Raw genomic sequence first — 18,577 nt, 5'->3', positions numbered from 1 at the left:
AGGGGAGTTTCCTCCCTTGTGCAACAAAAAAAAAAAAAAAAAAAAAAAAAAGAGGGGGGGGGGGGGCAGCATGGGAAGACAGGTGCCCAGAAAGCAGACTTTCCTTCCATAGCCAATGCAGTTCATGATTGCTTCCTTTTGACCAAGTTTGGGTTTTGGTCAGTTCTGTTACAAAGGGCAACAGACTTGAGGAAAAATACAGGAGACACTATATGGTTGGAACATGTGTTTATTTCACTGTTTACCTGTCTTCTTTATTAATGTTGTAAGAGATCGATTTTCACTGAATGTGGACAGAACATTAAACAGCTGTTTATTTACAAGTAAAACCTTGAAATTTTGGAATACAGAATTTGCTACACTCCTTGTTACCTTCCATCTTCAAGCTGTCTGGAATAATTGAACTCAACTGCAGAGAGGACTGCATAATTACTCTGAGCAGACTTAATGTCCAGTTTTAAACCCATAAGAAATCCTGTAGTGATCAATGCATAGCTACAGCTGGTTGAAGGGGACCAAATCCATTGAAGAGGTGATTTGGTTCCATTTTACCAGCTTTAGCAAAGCATTGGAGTGCGGGAAGGTTATAATTCAGTAACACATTTTTAAGTACATGAACAATTCACAAAGAACATGTGGCTTTCTTCCATGTTACGCGTTTTGTTTCTAGTCAGTGCAAATTTAAATTCCTTCACTAATTTGGAGACAGCAAAGTAGAAAGCTGTATACCAAGAAGGCCTGTACAGTGTCCAGGTTTGTTCCTTCCTTGAGTACTTCCTTGAGGATCTTTGAATGAATCTCAAATCAATTTACAGTTACGGTTTTAACTTTTTTCTCTCTGCACTAATGAAATTCTAGAGTAGTGACCAGAAACTGTAGTCTTACAATTTCTATTCATGTAAAGCTCCCTTGCCTCTTAAACTCTTCTGGGGAAGGTGGTTTTGGTTTTCCCCCTGCCACCCTCCCCCCCCACCCCCCCCATTCATTTTCTGGCAGGTTCCCTTTTGCAGCTGCTTTAATGCTGTCGTTGGTTAGCACAAGTAGAAATGTCAAGTGCTTTCAATTCCATTACTATATCTCTGGTTAGTATTAACTTTTTAGGAATGATTATATAATATAGCAGGGTAGATTTTTTTTTTACCCTGATAGCATACATAAAAACTTTAAATACCCAGGAGATTATTATCTGGGGTTGCATCTGATTTCTTCTAAATTAAGGTCCTTGTTACATTTGTGCATGCTCACATAGCTTTTATATGTTGTATGCTGAACTCTTTGAGCTTTGACTGCAGTGGGAAGTAGGGGGCAACCTTAGTTCAAGCCATTCACTAGTAATGAGTATGTCAAGTATAGTCTACATCTGTTTGTTGCATAGTCTGATACTGGTGAGAAGATTTTTGTAAATATATTCCCAACACCATGTATCCTAATAGAAACATAGCAGGTGTGTCACTTGGACTTAAGCATTAAGATGGCTATAAAATTAGTTTCTATTTTTACCAGTTATACAGGAACTGTTTTACAGATACAGCTGCTCAAGTGCGCTTTTGGATGGCAATACAGTTTCATGTACTGGCCATATCGGGACAAAAAACGGCCATGGAAAAAAAGCCGTGTAGCATTTGATAATGTCAGCATCTGTTATCCCTGTCAGTCACACAGTTGAAATGTTTGAGTTACAACTGTGTCAGCAGATGCCCAAAGTTCAACGTGTGCTTGGTTAAAATTGAACAGCTGATCTAAGTGATGGATGTGACATTTTAGAGTGACTGGATATGTATTCTTAGAGATATGCTAACATGAACTAGCAGGAAGCAATGTCAATATATAATTTTAACTTTTGTATCATTCTGAACTGTCATTTTGTTTTGGAATAGCATTGCAATGTTATACAAAGAAGACAAGAAGGAACACAACATGATGAATTGTTACCAGAAACCTTTCAAAATAAATTTAAGCTGTTAAAAAGTTGGTCTCATTACGTAGTGGAAGCCAAATGAATTGGTGGTGAGGACAGGAACTCTTCAGGAAAAGAAGTAAACATATAGCAATTAACCCCTATGTAAAGCTGTTGGTAATACTAAATTGCTTATGTGAGCATGATTGAGTTCAGTAGCATTGCTCCATTTAGAAAAGCTACTACAATTTGATTTGTTTTCCACTATAAGCCAGGTTTTAATTTAGATGTTAAGATACTGTAGTCTTCATGCCGAAATATCTGCTTATAAGAGAAATAGCTATAAACCAAATATTAATATTTTACTTAAGAAAATGGTTCTGGTAAGATAATGTTTCTTCTTGTATATATGTTATTCTGTAGTTTCAGATAATAAAAATAGCAGGCTATATATAGTATTAGCTATTTGAGAATTATGTGAGTATTTAAAACTAAGATTCTCCATCTAAAAATCTTGCAATGCCATTTTTTATTTTTCTTGATTTTTTTGTAAGCACATTTTAGTAAGCGCAGGGCTACAGTTAGAATCTTTAATCTGGGCCAAATGTGCCTACTTAGCATGGATGTATCCTATTTAATAACTGCTTTTAGAAGGCTGCTGTCACGAATAGGAGTGGCTGGAGTGATGAGCTGGGAGGTCTCTCCTCTTACTTTTCTTTGTTCCTGAATTTGATGTTGAGTGTCTTAGGGATGGTATGCACCCAGATATTTTAATTAATGCCACTTTTAGAACTTGAAACTGTTGCAGAACTATTTCTTATGTAGTTCCTAGAATTTTCTGGATGCTACAAAGTCATATTCTCATGGCCAATTTTCTTAAGATGAATTAATTTAAAATCCAAATTTATTTAAAAATAGTATTTAAGATAACTTACCTTTTAGGTTGTAGTTGTCATTTGTGTTTTCATTTAGGAATCTGTCAATAACTAATCTGCTGACTAGCAACTGTGGCCTAGAAATCTCTGTATTGTCACTTTCTGTGCATAAACCTGACACCGCACTTTGTATCGAAGAGCTCAGTGAGCATAATAAGTGCTGATTTGGAGAAAATGCTAACTTAAGTCTCATATGCTGAATTACAGAAGTTATCATGCTCATATTTTGGCTGTTCTTTAAATCACAGCCTTAATTTCTGAGCTGTGTCTACTTGTGTCTTAGTTGCAACCTGTAGATTAAATATTCTATAATAGATGTAAATCTTAATACTACTATCTGAAGTACACAGAACGGGCTGTGATTAATAGAACAATGGCTTGTTTTTAATGAGATACATTCTGATAATGCGGCTTTTAAGATTAGTTTAGAATCTATTAAGTGAGGAGCACTAATGATAAATTTTGCCACAGTCTCAATCAGTGCATTTCAAGGGTTCATTTCCAGCCTTGTTTTGAACTCTTTGTTTACAACTAATGTTCTGCTTATCAGCTGTTAACAATTCTTCCTACCCACTTTTATAGTCACTTACTTAAATGTTTTGTGATTGTTACTAACAAGTATGAGTTATTTTGGCAATACCAGCTGACCCTTAGCAAGCTAATTTATCACATGAATGTCATTCAAACAAGAGGGAAACCTGTTTCTTCCAACAGCTGTTTAGTTTCCTCTTACTGGTCGTTCGGTGCCTGCCAAAAATACATACTTCTTTACATTCCATAGCATTGTATGTTCATATGGGTACATAAAGAAGTATGTACTCTGAGCAGGTACACACAGAGTTGCTTGACTACCTGTCAGATGAGCCTGAAAAGTAGTTTGCTGATTTCTGTTGCTGTCATTAGGTAAAACTCAGGCTGACAATTCTTTGGAAGAACAATGCTATGATTAATGGATGGTAGAAAGTAAACTTACTATTCTAACTGAACTTTGCAATGCAATTTACCTGCACAGTGGCTTAAAGCCGGTTATAGCTCATTGTTCTGGGATGGTATAGAGATTAGAGGTGCTTTTCGAGATTTTTGCAGCCTCTTGCTGTTCATTCTGAGTAACCCCGTTTGAGTGGAGAGTTGAATCGCTGGCAGCTTTGCAATGTGTTGTCTTGGAATTCGTAGTTGTATTCCACTGTAAAAACTTCAGCTTCCTCCCAGGTCTTCTAGCTGATTTCCATGCTGGTGTACAGTTTGCATCTAGTGTCCTGAAGGGAAGTAGAGACTCATCTAATACGGCAGTCATAAGCTTATATTCCTGCCCTCCCCAATCCCACTTCCATGTTTTTTGCATCCCATCCAGTGCTCTGCACTCTTTGCAGAGTTTATACTTATTTCCACTCTAGTTCAGAGTGGTTTTTTTAAAAAAACCAAAACAAAACAGCAGCAGCACCTTCCGCTAGTGATCCTGCTTGTTGTAAAGATGATGACACTGAATTAAGAAACAACCTCTAACTGCTGTGACAGGACTTGGATTGTTAGGCCAAAGGTCACATATGAAAGCTAATACCTATTCAACACTTCTACAAGCAGTTTTTCGCATTTTTTAAATTTGGCACTCACCTGCTTCAGTCAAAATCTTGTCCACACTTGAAATATTTTTGACAACTAAAAAAAAAACCAACCTCAAAGAAACAGACCCCAGATTTAACCCTGTTTTGTCAAACTCTGTGCACCTTGATTTAGAACAGTAGTTAAATATTTGATGTACAGTATGGTTTTGACTTCTAAGGGGCTGTCAGATACAGCTTACAGTTGCTTAATTTGTATTTCAGGACTTGATTGGGGTTACAGTAAAGAGGAAGCTTTGTCTTTACAGCATTAGAAGGTAAATTTGACATAAGCTTAGCAATCAGTAAGTGTAATAGTTGTAAGGAAAGCTGAGAGCAGAGGAAGTAAGAATTTCTGCAGCTCATGACAAAAACCTAGTGCAGCTGATAGAGAGCAAATCAGAGTGTAGCAGTAGCTAGCACAGTACTACAAGGAGAAACAGCAATGCAGCATTAGAATCACAGCAGTCACATTCTAGTTTTTAAGTAGGTTGTTTTCATGTACATCTGAGATAAAGCACCTTGAAAATTTTGCTTAGACCTACTTCACAACTCAGCATTGCACTACCACACTGTTTATTAGATTTTCTTTTTAAAGTTGGTAATTTTTAGTTGTGCATAGGAAGATAAGAATATATTTCACCGAAATGAACAACCGGTTAATGTCATTGCAATTTTTGAGTTTATCTTCTTTAAAAAGAATTATGTCTACCAAGCAAGTTGGGTTTTTGTTTTTGCTATGAAATTTGGACTAATGTTGTTCTCTTTCAACCTGCTCTTTACACTACAAATGCTTGATACTTTAACACACTCAATATTAAGCTGTTCCCAGAGTAGAGGGTTTAATATAACAATAAAAAACATTCTAGTAAATAAGATATACATGCAGAAAGTCATAGGCATCCTTTAAACGTGCAGAATAATGCAGGTCTTCTGATGTTCTATTACCTGTAAGCTTAGTATCATGCAGCATTTGCAGTTGGAAGAGAGGTAATGACCTAGAGACACATCAGCAGCAGCCATCTCATCCTGAGTGCTCTCTCACTCTATTCGCTGATTCAGCTCTTCATTACATGGGAGGGGGAGGCAAGGGGGGGCGAATGTCGGTGCATACAGTACCTCACCACCTTAAATAGATAAAACTTAAAAGAAAAAAAAAGCATGAAGACGGGTGCCTAATTGGCACCTGCTGCCTTTCTTGGAATGCTAAAATATGGATGATGTTGTATAGAAATTATACCTTATGTCTGCTGGACTGAGAGTTAAGACTCCAAGGATAGATGCTAGGAAGCCAAGGGAAGGTGAACTTAGCCCACTGTCAGATGAAAATAATCACAGGCAAAAAGAAAAATAAAAACCCAACAAAAAACCAAAACCAAGCACCCGAAAGTTGGAGTCGCTTCCAAAAAAAAAAATAGCACAAAAAAAAAAAAGCGCGATCGTCTCCCCCCTCCCCCGGCAAATATTGGTTTCTTCTAGTTCCTTAGATATTGCACTGCATCTTTTCTTGCTTGAGGTTATGTTTCCAGGCTTAATTGTAGGCAGGTCTGTGTTGAGGCTACTTTCCATCTTCAGAGGTCAAGTCTGCTAGCGAGGTCAGGGCTCCCGCACGCACCCTACAGAAGACGCTAACCGTATTTCCCACTTAGAGGGCACGAGCAAAACTGTTACGGCTTTATAGGCAGCTAAGCATTTGAAACATGCACTCCCAGGCAAACAGGCTCTCTTGTGCCTCTCTCTTCCCTGACCATATTTAGTCAACCATTGCAAAAAATAGTCTCTCAGCTGTCGATTGTCGATCCGGTGGCGGAGGGAGCCTCTATCCGGCTCTCTGCCTATTGATTGTGCAGCCTGCACTTCCACCGCCGCTTTAGCCATTTGTCCCCAGGTTTTTTTAGCACTGCCAAATAAAGCGCTCTCTCGTGTTTCCAGTTAGATTTCCCAGGTTTTCACTGAGCTTGCGCTGCTACTAGTAAACCCTGATGAGATTGTCACTATACTTAGAAACATTGGGGGGGGCGGGGGGAGGAGAGAGGTTGGGGGGAGGAAGGAGAGAGGAAAAAAAGGCAGCCCTGCTAGTAGCAAGGCAAGGACTTCGCTCAGATACAGAACAATAAATATCCTGCGCTGCCACCCCAGGTTGTGTAACCTGGCTGCTTGATCACTGAAAAATGTCACGAATAACAACAAGCTATTTAACCTGCGGTCTAAGCGGCCTTGTGTACATCTAGTTTTAAGTTCAACTCCAAATCACAATGTTGTTTTGTAAATAAGTTGGTGTTGATTCGTGGCCCCACATTTCCATCTTCAAGTTATAAATTATTTGAAAAAGATATCTTTGCTTTAATTAGTAAATTCATATAATTCCACACTATTAAGTTTAATAATTCCATAGTATTTTGTTTATAGTGCTTAGCTATAAAATTACTTTTAAAAAATAAATGCACGTGTAAATTAGGTGATGTTCTTCGAAAAAACTCAAATGTTTTAGAAAAAAAATAAAGAAATCGAGTGAACAGCTCAGTGCACACAATTGGCTTATAAAAAGACCGATAACTACACATTCACAATAGGGGATTCTCTTATTCGTAGGGACTATATGTAATGTTTCCTTCAGAAAATAATAAAGTAGCCGAAATGTAGCCATTTAAATGCAGCACTCATGAACACAAATACTTAAAGACTTTGTATTTTTTGAGCAAAATTCTTTACGATGTTCAGGAGCAAGAGTGAAAATGCTGAAAATATCTCAATCTAAAATTAAACAAACTTCTTAAATAAAAACGTAATCTCAATTAATATTGATGTTATTCAAAGCTACTAATTTATTAAAGTTCGGTACTCTAGAGTAGAGTGTGAATTGCAGAGTCCTGAACTGACCACTGTCTAGGATTTGTACTCTCCTTGCTGTCTCTTTTTGTGTGACTTGTCCTGTGCTTGACAGCTGCTTACCCAGTAACTTCTGTTGCAGTGTAGCTTTCTGGTAAAAGTCAACATTTTAAAATTTATCTTTCTTCAATTTCACAATCATACACTGAAGACAAAATTCTTGTGTAAGACCTAGGCTAACACAGAATATGAGTAGAATATTAGTTTTTGTGAATTCCATGTGAATTTCTATACTTCATTGTTTCTTTAGTTTCATGCATATTGAAATTGATTTTGCAAATACTGAGAGACAAAAAGGAAACAGCCTGCCTACTTAAACTTGTGCCAACTGAGCCATCAGGCAAATATGAAGTATTACATCCTAATTTCAAGATACAGCCTGCTCAGTAATACTAGTCTAAGGTATTAATCTATTCCTGAGGGATACTTCCTTCTTCTTTCTTCCAGCGTAACTCCCTGTACTGCACAGCGAGCGTAGTGTGAACCAGATCAGGGAACTGATTTGGCTTGAAGTTGTGTGCTGACGTGCACTTAATATCATATCGTTGCCAAAAATAGCACTGTCCTGCTCCTGTGTTACTTTTGCACTATGTTGGTACAAACATTTCTTTGGCCTCGCGGTGAGCAGACGCAGAGTGAAGGGGTGACTTTTTAGATGCACTGTTGGGACTACTGGGGGGGGGGGGAGGGGCACGGAGGGTGAGCAGAGGTGCTAGTCAGCTGGGAAGAATAGGATTAGTAAAAAGTAGTCTTGCTTCTAGTGTGTGGTAAAATGCATTTCAGACTACGTAGCCTTAAAGGAAACTGTGCCATGGAAACTCTCTTTAAATTTGATCTGTTCCTTCAACTTGTTTGAGGATGTAACAGGAAACAGGTCAAGAAGTGTAGCTGAGCCAGGGGTGGGAATAAGTGGACAAGAGGGGTGTGTGTTGGGGGGAAATACTTCAAGCCAGGATTGCTGTAAAATATTTTCTAGTATGAAACCATGTCACACTGAGACAGTGGAAAGCTGACCTGAGGGAGGAGTAGAGAAACTTGCAGTAGAAAGTGCAGTGAATCATTACAATCCCCGGAGATACGATTCCTGATAAATTTATGCTGATCTAAGCCTTTGCTTCTGGAAAGCTCAGTCTGCCCTCCCTGTAATTCTAGCTTCATCATTTCCTTCTTCCTATTGCTTCTAGTGATTGTCAAGTCTCAGGGTTAGTTGGATTATCTCATTGATCTGTCTGAAAGCAAACTTGCCAAATCAAGAGTCTGGCAAGTTGCTTCACTTGCTAGACAGCAATGTGTCTGTAGAGCCAACATAATGCAGGAATTGAAGTGCAGGGAAAAGTGGAATTGTGTCTTTCAGTAGCCATTTAAGTTAAAATGTGTTTATGCTGATTGTGAAGTAGCCTCTGTGGTTTTTTTATGCCTATTTAAAAAACACAAAAACAAACAAAACCAAAAGGTCAAATAAAACCACTCTACCACAATCCCACAACCCCCCTACCTGACCCATTTGAATCATTCTGCAGTCAAATTGCAGTTGGTACCATAGAATCTTCTGTAGTTTTTCTTTATATGTTTTTTTAACTAGGGTGGAAGGGTGCCTTTGCAGTTAAGAATGCTAAATCTGGAATCTTTTCTATACAATGAGGTGCTGGTTTCATCTTGCTACGAGTACTTTTATCTACTAGATTTTTCAGATAAATTCATTATTGTGTGTAGCATTCTCAGGTAATGCTGATGAGCATCTGTAAAAATTTTGAGTAAAATACTGCGCAAGGAAAAATATTTTGTATGTAGGTTGGTAATAATATACCATCTGTTAAAATTTGGTCATAACAATGATTTTTTTTCTGTATGTCTAATGTTTGTAACTGCTGTTGAAACAACTGCTCTATAATGAATTAGTGTATTGTTCAGATCTGTGATACAGTTTATGTTGCAAATACAAAATTAATGCTGTTGAATTTGCATTCTGCTATTATTTATAACTTAAATACATCATATATATTTTAAGTCGTGGTTCCAGACTCTCTAGAAACCTGAATTAAAGAAAAAGCTCACACGGCAAGGTCAAATTAAAAGTACATTCAGCAGCAGTATTTGCTGTTATTCTTCTACATCTCAAATTAAATGTGACACAGTATAAATGGGTGTTCCTTCTACCAAATCACTTCTAACTATTAGAGCCTGGACTGTCGTTTTATGGGGACACATTACGTGAATTATGGTGGGTTTTATAAGTCACTGTACCCCCAACAGCTGGGTCTGGGAAAGCAACAGATGCCTTGATCTTAGCCCCCTATACACATGTGCTTTTTCACTAGGCAGGTATTTAGCTCATATGAAAGAAGAACTAGTTTCCTTACCTTCTTCAAAGCTTTACAGACAACTTCCTCAAATCTTCACAGAAGTTTTTTTTCCATTGTCCCATCTAGAAAATTTCAGAACTTGCAGAGGATCGTCTAACTAAAAAAGACCCAAATCTTCATCAGATTCCTGCTAATCTGAAAAACTGCTGGCCAGCAAATGCCAAAGCTTACCTGTTAACTCTTTTTTTTTGTTTGTTTGTTAGTAATGCTTTACTGTAATGATCTTTAAATTACATAGCAAGGGCATAATTTTAGTGTTTTTGTAAAGATTTTAAGTATCTTATCAATAATCTTTGAAGCTACTCAATTAACCACGTAGTCTGTATAGTTGAATACACTGACGATGATAGCCCGAAGAGTTTTTCAGCTGATTTCATGGTTGTGGTTACCATTAGATTTGCTGATTCCTTAATCTTCTCAATACAATTACAGAGAAAGTAGTCAGTCTGTGGTCTGTTTTAATGTATACAAGATGAAAGCAAGTTTTCAGAACGACATCTGTGTTGTGGTCCTGAAAACGGAACACTACAACTCAGCTGCTTCTTTAATACTTCCGTGTGGAAAAGTGAATCAAGAATTACTGTGTAATTGGCATGCAACATTAATTCACTAACACGACTTTTTGTGGTACAACGCATGCCTGTTCCAGAGAGTGCTGTTCTGAATGGTAGCCACTTCGCTGTCAGAATTTTGGCAGCAGCTCTAGAAAATCCTGCAAAATAGAATAGCTGTAGGAAGGAAGGCTGCAGTGTGAAGGAACAGGATCTTGCGCATTGAAAGAAACTACTCTGCTAATGAGAAGGAGGATGCAACCACTGAGCATCACAAAAAATTGCCACTTGTACCATATTAATATGAGAATTTTAAGGTGTCATGTCTGTAAAACCATCCTTCCATCCTGCTGTCTAGTAATTTAGCCCAGCCTGGAAGAGAGGGGGATGTGGTCTCAGCTTGCATAGGCAGAAGCAACTGAGGAATAGTTACTGGCCCTCTGGTGCTTTGCTGTTAAAATTAGGATAAAAGTCTATTAGACACAGAAGCTGTTCGTTTGGTTGGTCCTTCTGTTCTTTCAGTAGGATCAACGCATTTTAAAAGTATCTGAAAGCGTAGCAGGCATCTCATTTATATGAATGCACGATGGCCCCAAATATTTTACAGTTCAACTTCAGATGAAAATTTTCCTAGTATTTGACAGTAAACTAAATAGGAAAAGGTTAGAAAGAGGATCTGGTAAGCCTAGTGCTCTTGAAAACATTAGGATGAGTACATTTTTTTGTAGCATACAAAATAACGTCAATTTCTTACTTCTCTTTCAGAGATGAGAGGTGTTAAAGAAGCAACAACAATAATATTTCTGAAGTACATTCATTCTCGATGCATCTGCCAAAGTGTGTGAATGTGCTTTACATTTTATTTTATTTATCTGTGGAGTTAGCAGCTTCCTTACTTCCTTACTGAAGAAAAGGATATAAAGTATCATCTGGTTAGGATTGTTCCTTGTTTAGTGACTAGAGCTACTTTGGAGACAATCTGATTATAGAGATTTGAAGGTTGGTGCCTTCCCATAGCATTCATCAAGTTGTAGTTGCAGTTGTTAAAAAAAAAAAAAAAATCTTGACCTTGGGTTTTTTCTTAGGTTAGTGTTGCCCCACCTTTTACTGGTCACTCACAGTGGTTGTAGTGTTTGTCAGTCATAAGGAGTTTTCAGGTAACTTTTGTTGTGCTTTTTAGATGATCCACAGTAAATACTCTAGAGCTTTATGGGATCTTTAGGCACTGAGCCTGGCAGGTGAAGGTAAAGAGCTTACATGACATGATACCCTGTGGGAAGCCACTGTAGGAAGTAGACTGGTTTGTTGTGCTGCTGTTACCTTGTGCTCCTGAGATGTGTTCTGTATCAGCCCAGCTTTCTGAAGAGAAAAGAATTCTTCAGAATTCTGGTACAGTCCAGATATGATGTGAACCACAGTGCTCCAGACTTGCTCCCTCTCTACGGCAGCTAGAACCAGTTCTGGTGTTGCAGACCGGAGACATATTTATGTCCTAGGTTTGAAAATACATAATTTAATCACAAAATAAATTATGTTTATCAACGCAACTAATACTAATTTGTTTTGCCACGTTTCATAAAGCTTTGGTAACTTGTGTTTTACTAAATTATATCCTTAATTTTGGAAACTCCTATGTAAGTGAATCTCTCAAAGAATTAGTGTTGGTGGGTTTTTTCCTCCAGATATTCTAGTCTTTTTTTCCTAGCATGTGACAGAGCTGTAGAAGGCGTTATGAATAGAAGCTGAGCAATGGTTCACAATGAGCAATGTACAATCTGTTAAGTGTGCCTTCTTATTTTGCCGTGTTATAAGTGATTTCGACTGTGAGGAAGTGAGAAGTTCAGTCCTGCCAGGAAAACAAAATCCTAAGAGGTTGAGAATGGTTTCTTATTTATTTGCTTATCTTAAGCAAGCTATGATTATGGTGGGAGTCTAAAAAGAGAGAGATAACCCACAGACTGCAAAATGCATTCAGTTCCTGGCCAGGTGCTTATGTCCACTCTGTGGAGGGCAAACCTCCAGAGCAGCCTGGCTGTGGACGATTCACGTAGTGGTTGGTTGTGGGTCTTTTGTGGGCCTGTTGTGATCCTGCGGCCTGCAGATGCAGTCACTTAGTTGTGATTCCTTCCCACACTCTGCATCTGAGGAAAAAAGGGACTGTTATCTTGCAACTGTCAGGATGGTGCGTTAAGTGTGAAACTGAGGATTTATGTTGCGTACTCAGTGCGGTAGCAGGAGAACATGAGGAGATGCTTAAGAAGTCAAGGTCCGTTAGGGTAGTGTCCAAGCAGTGTGTAGGAAGGAGTGCATGTTCTTACTGGTAGTCTACCTCATGGACTCTTACTTCTGCTTTTCAGAGGACTTACTGGAGTGAGCTATCCCCAGAACCACAGCTTTTTGTTTGTTTTGTACGAAGCTTGACTTAAAGGAGAGCTTAGGAGTGGATAGCACTTACACAGTGTGGATGTTCAAGGTAACAGATTATTGGAATGAATTAGGAGCTCAGTTATTACTTGACAGCACAGTCATCTTATTGCTGTCTACTGAGAACATATTTAAGTAAAAGCTGAGAGACTTATTTTATGAAGGTATTTCTGAGGCTTAATGAGATCCCACGTTTTCAATATCAGGTGGCTAACAAAGAACTGTTTCATTCAGTTATAGTATATGCCTTGCAGGGCATTCTGTGACTGAGTAGTTCGACTTGCATTACCTAATGTTACTTGGATTTTAAAGTTTGAATTTTGTGAAGAATCTCTGTTTCTCCTGTAAATAGCATGCTACTTCAACAGTAGAGGAAGATCAATTGACAGAAGAGGTTCACTGACACAAGGTTATAGCAGTTTCTGGTTTTCTGATGTCTCTGAGGAGCTGTTGCAAGGGAGCTGCATGTGTTGTTTATAAGAATAAGACAATAAGGGAATTAAGTTTGATTGCTTACCTATTCCAAAAGCTAAGTGAAGACATGTGAACTTCAGAAAAGTCTGTTCCTAAGAGAATACAAGATTGAGCAATTTGAGCAATCTAGCATTGTGGTATTAATACCCTTAATACAGCAGTCTTTGGACTTAATGAATTTTAGTCTACTTTAATACTCTAGTAATCCAGTTGCTTTTCTCCACCCTTGAATTTGAGGTGTAAGATGACAAATCCCCTTTGGTAGGCATCTTGGTAAGCACATACAGAAGTGGGATGGAGTACTGGACTTGGTATATTATGCTCAGCCGCTATCTGTTATGAAAATATTCCACTAATATTTGCTTTACTCCAGTTTTATCTTAGAAATTGAAAGTCTTCACTGTTACAGCTCATGGCATTAGTTTATAAAGTGATGATTTTAAAGAAATGTAATGTAGTGGAACTTGCTCATTAAATAATTAAGTAAAGGATGCTATAAGGATTTTGAGGGAGAACAATTCTGTCACCTCTGTTTCAGAATTTGTGTGAATACTTCTTTTTTTAAGGTAATTTTTACTGCTAGAAAACATTCTTCTGAAAAAATCTGATTCCCACACTCTTGGGTATTGTCTGATTAGTTTGTATGCTTTAACTAGAACGAACTGAACATGAAATTATTATGCTTTGGAACTTTTGGTATAGCTTTTTACCCACTTTCTCCTTTTGAAAAAGTACTAATGTTACTTCAGCTGCTACTGCTTTGTAGTTTCGAGAATGAATATTGTTCTACTGTTGCCCTGTTGTCATTCAAGAAATACATTTATGCCATCTCCGCATGTTTATTTCAGTGCAATGCGTGTACTGTTGTCCAAGTTACCACGACCATGGATTGTTGACGAGAAAAAAGATGATGGTTACACTGCCTTGCATCTGGCAGCTCTCAATAATCATGTGGAAGTGGCGGAGCTTTTGGTGCATCAGGTAAGGACTCTTTTCTCAGGAGGATTTAAATGTCACACTTCAGTTAAACGTCTGATGTGAAAATAGTTTGCTGCCTTATGCCTGCAATGGCAATGTAAAAGCAATGGAGCAGGGAAGGACGTGTGGTGAGCTCTAAAGGTCAAACTTGCCTTTGAGATTGTTACAATGGCCTGATGGTGTAGAGGGACTGAAAAATCCGATACCTAGTTTGATTCAAGAGATCAACATCTGTACAGCGAATGAATTATTTAATCACTTCTGCTGTCTTATCTCCAAACAGGGAGTCCTAGTTAGGTTGTAATTACTGCCAGTTACTGTGATGATAATGCTCTAATGCTTTGAATATTTTTCAGGGCAATGCTAACCTGGATATCCAGAATGTTAACCAGCAAACTGCTCTGCACCTTGCCGTTGAACGACAACATACACAAATTGTTAGGGTAAGTATCTCATTTGCAATAAGCCATATGGTTAATGGTACGTGGCTCAAGCTGATTGTAGTTGTTAAGACATGGGTACTTCAAGAACATTTGAAAAACGATTTAGCAATACGGAGCCGTTGAATGTTTGTATGATAAATTTTGATCAATTCAGGAACCTGCCAATTTGCTCAGAAGGTCAGTCAGCAATATGAAGGACATTTCAGGAATGCTAAATTTTTGTACGCGTATCTCTGTGGTTGCCAATTCCAGCATTCCTCCTTGTTGAATAAGGGAGCCTGTGTTCCTCTGTTACTTGTCTGAGTCTTGCAGTCCTGTAATGGGACCTTCAGATTGCATTTTTTGATGCCTCTTGCTGTATAAGTAATTATTCTTGCTCATAGCTTTTGCAAGTGGTAGCTGATACATATTTTTATGAGTTTAACTACTTTTCAGTCTCCTGAGCGTGTAACTTTCCCTGTTCTTAGCTTGGGAGAGCTATAAGCATAACAGAAGAACCCTGCCAGTAAAAGTAATGCTGTTTCTGGTTTTTCCTTGCATGGTTGCAACAGCTAATACTTCAGTTTAACACAACTTTGTTACTGGCACAGGAAACAGGAGTCTGGCAGAGCTTGCCCTTTCTGGCTGTGCGTACTGTCCGTACGGGACCTATGTGATTTAGTGTTTGGATTGCTGGTGTGGGCTCTTGAGGCTCAGAGAGTGCACTAACTGCTGTAGGTGATGTTCCCTGAGTGACTACATCCACCTGGCCTTGGCCCTCTGCTTAAATTTTTTTCATTTGTCTTTGTGGAGAGAGAGGCACCTTACATTAAAATCTGTCTCTTACTCAGGCCTACAGAGAATTGTCCCCCCTATGCAGATCTATATCTGTGTTTCTGTTTAGCATTATTTTACTGTAAGGTTTTCCCATCTCATGGGGTTGATGGATGTGATCCCATTACAGTGAAACATGTGATACGGCTCTATGACTGGAACTGCTTGCTACCAAAAGAATGGTTTCCTAGAGTCAGTGTCACTTGCATCCTGCAAGCTGTTTGGCAGCTATATTTGGTGAGCTCTTGTGCCCTTGTGAACTGACACGGTACCTGGGAATACAATACTAATGTAGCAGATGAGCAGGAAGGTAGGCATGTAGAAGAACCGGCATGTGTATTGGACTGTCATGCTTATATCTGAGAATGTTTAAGTGAATGACCCTGTAGAGTATCCATACTTCAGAGTTGGATTAACTTTGAGAAATCCTAAAATAACTCATGCAGCCATGCAAAGAACATGTTGGCTGCGTATTTCAAAATTAATTCCTATTGGGTATCTTCCAGGACTGGATTGTACCCTCAGGCATCTGTGGAATAGTGGTCAAAGGTAGCAGGGTTCTTTTAAAAGCTCTGCTGCCATGACAGAGGGTGGTGGTTTGCTTTCCCTCCCCCCCTTCCTTTTTTTTTTTTTTTTTTAATTTCGGCAGAGTCCTTGAAATTCCATGGTAGCCAAGGATTCCAGGTTGCTCTGAAAAGAGTTCTTACAGATTTTCTTCCAGCAGAAACTTAAGCAGTAAATAGTGGCAGACATGAGATACAAGTATGAGGAAAAAAAAATAGGCCAGAGTAAGTCTATTTAGAGCATGTAAGAAGTTGGGGGGAGACTGTTGCAACTATTAGCTGGTTTTCTTGGTTTCACTTATGGAAGAAAAGGTGGAGGAAAATGGTAAGCTGCAGCCAATTACAGGCAGAGATTTCTTTGAAAATTAAGTTCTGGATTGCTTTTAAGCTTTTAAGCTTTTCCTTTTAGACTTTTCTAGAATCTGAGATTCTTTTATTCCAAGAGGCTGAAATCCTTGCAAGCATGTGGGTTCTGAAGAGGGAGATCCCCCTTCATGTATTCCTGTTTCTAGGCTATGCCTTTTGTCTCTGCTGCTAATCCGGATTTTGCAGAGTAGCAAAAGCTCAAAACTAAAGTTAAAACCTCAGCTGCTATCTACAGGTTTCTGAATAACAACAGTGACAGGGTTTAATTTTTAGGGGCGATTGTTATTTGTCAGCATGTGTTGAATTTTTTTGTTTAACAGTGTATTTAAGAAACTTCTAGTGCATTGAATTATGGGAGGGCTGTATGCAAAGGCAGTATGAATAGGTTGGCCTATGCAGCCTTATGCTTGCTTTCATGTCATGTGACCTGGGCTTAAACCACAACAAACCCATGCCTAAAATTAGCATTAGAGATGAGTCTTATAGTTCATTGCTTTCCAAAGTGTTCTGAGATGAGTGTCATTATTTTTTATGTCTTCTTCTGAATAAGGGTAGACCTAAGTACATGCTTAACTACTTTGCAAATGGGAAGATACTGCAAATTAAGTTGTAAAGTTTAGCATGGTGTGAAAGTGGTAGTTTTTGACATCATTAAAACCTAATATTGAAGAATATATGCATATGTAAAGTATTGCCCACTTGTTCTCTTTCTACTATTTTGCTGTAATATATTGTTTGGAGGCTATCTTGTAAGAATTAAAGATTTTCGTTAATAAAAGGAATCCTCTAAAATAGCATCTCTTGCAGCACTCCCTCAGAATACAGGCAAGCATTAGGCTTCTGCTGAAATAAGATTGATATTTGAAAGAAATAAATGCTTCAGATGAGGGCTCAGCTCCAAGTATGGAAAATAAACTCAACTGTGAATTGTAACAAGATAAAAGAATAACCTTTCTGGACCTCCTAGAGCATCCTAAACCACAGTTTCCTGAAATTAGTTTAAAAAGGAATAAATGGCTTTTTTTGAGTTTTAAATTGGGTTCTCTCTCTTTTCAGCTCTTGGTCCGTGCAGGTGCTAAGCTGGATATTCAGGATAAAGATGGGGATACTCCCCTGCATGAAGCCCTGAGACACCACACCCTGTCACAGCTCCGCCAACTCCAAGACATGCAAGATGTGGGCAAGGTAGATACTGCTTGGGAGCCATCAAAGAACACAGTAAATAAAATGCATTTATTTATTCCTTTTTTTTCCTGTACATTTGTCTCTTTATTTGTCTAGTTTGTCTAGTTCTGTACTGTTGAACTTAGTTTTGGCAGCTTAAGTTTATGTAGACATTCTGTATTAAACTGCAGTGTAGGCAGAAATCATATTGTTATATGTGGCTTTTCATATGTAGTTACCATTATCCTTGGTAAAGAAAAATAGCGTTATTTAGTTCAAAATATTTCTGCAAATCTACCTTCATAGTGAATCTGTATGGCTGCCAAAAAATCAAAAGTAGCTCTTCAGGAAAGAGAAATAAATGGTATTACAGTACAGAATAAGACTAGAATTGTTTTCTGTGATTCAGCATCTTGCATGTCTTTAGCTTTAATTGTTTAGCTGTTTCTATAACCACCTGAAAGTTTGTTCTGCTAGAACAAGGCATTTTTAATTTTCTTATGTATCTTTCTGACAGAGTTCACTTCAGAAATTGTGCTGTAGTAGGGAAAGAGTCAAGGTAATAAAGATCAAAATGTTTTATTGAATAAATTAATGTTCACACCCAGAAAGCTGTGTGAACCCCATGTGCAAAGATGAAGTTTATAGTTTTGCTGATAGGCAAAGGAGAAATACAATTCTGGAGTGATTGGGATTGAGAAAAACAAATAACAGCGTTTTCTTCAAGTATTAATGATGCATAACATAATGTTTTGCCAAATCACTACTTACTAGTGTCATCATATTTTTCTAATTTTAACTGTGGGTGGTAAGTTTTTTTGCACTTCATTCAAAAAACCCCCCACAAAGTTTATTAAAAAGCCTTTGTTCAAAATGTAATTCAGCAAATGTTTTTCAGACTGGTTACTTAAGCTCACTGAAATACACTGGAATAAGCTTTGAAAAGAGATTTAAAATAATGACTGGCATATGTAGGAAAATGCTTGTGTCCTTTTAAGTGAGAGGAGGAAAGCAATTACAGCTCAGTTGTTTCCATGATCTGAAATGGACTCTGTGAGAGGTGGCCAAAATACTTTGTGTGCATGTATTTAATTGTGAAACGAATGAACAGGAGATAAA

The 18,577-nt window shown here is 38.1% G+C and overlaps 1 protein-coding gene and 1 long non-coding RNA gene across 5 annotated transcripts in view; one reads left to right on the top strand and one right to left on the bottom strand.

Moving 5' to 3' along the window:
* Window positions 1–18,577, top strand: part of MIB1 (MIB E3 ubiquitin protein ligase 1) — an 82,944-nt gene that overhangs the window by 42,754 nt on the left and 21,613 nt on the right. For 2 of the 3 annotated variants that reach the window (XM_074899095.1, XM_074899096.1), the window contains exons 13-15: window positions 13,980–14,112; window positions 14,466–14,552; window positions 17,351–17,512. In XM_074899095.1, the coding sequence (XP_074755196.1) occupies window positions 13,980–14,112; window positions 14,466–14,552; window positions 17,351–17,512 (382 nt within the window). The remainder of the gene's footprint in view (window positions 1–13,979; window positions 14,113–14,465; window positions 14,553–17,350; window positions 17,513–18,577) is intronic. The other variant, XM_074899097.1, reaches the window with a different exon arrangement.
* LOC141957503 (uncharacterized) lies at window positions 212–6,092 on the bottom strand. Of its 2 annotated transcripts, XR_012633120.1 has the most exons (3): window positions 5,671–6,092; window positions 5,379–5,572; window positions 212–4,088 (listed from the first exon to the last, which is right to left on the bottom strand). It is a non-coding gene; the product is annotated as an uncharacterized LOC141957503 (long non-coding RNA). The 2 variants fall into 2 exon arrangements; XR_012633119.1 differs by having other exon boundaries at window positions 5,379–6,092.

This window comes from Athene noctua, chromosome 2, assembly GCF_965140245.1.
Source record: "Athene noctua chromosome 2, bAthNoc1.hap1.1, whole genome shotgun sequence".
In the NCBI taxonomy this organism is placed as follows: Eukaryota; Metazoa; Chordata; class Aves; order Strigiformes; family Strigidae; genus Athene; species Athene noctua.
This window is presented reverse-complemented; position numbering and strand designations above follow the sequence as displayed.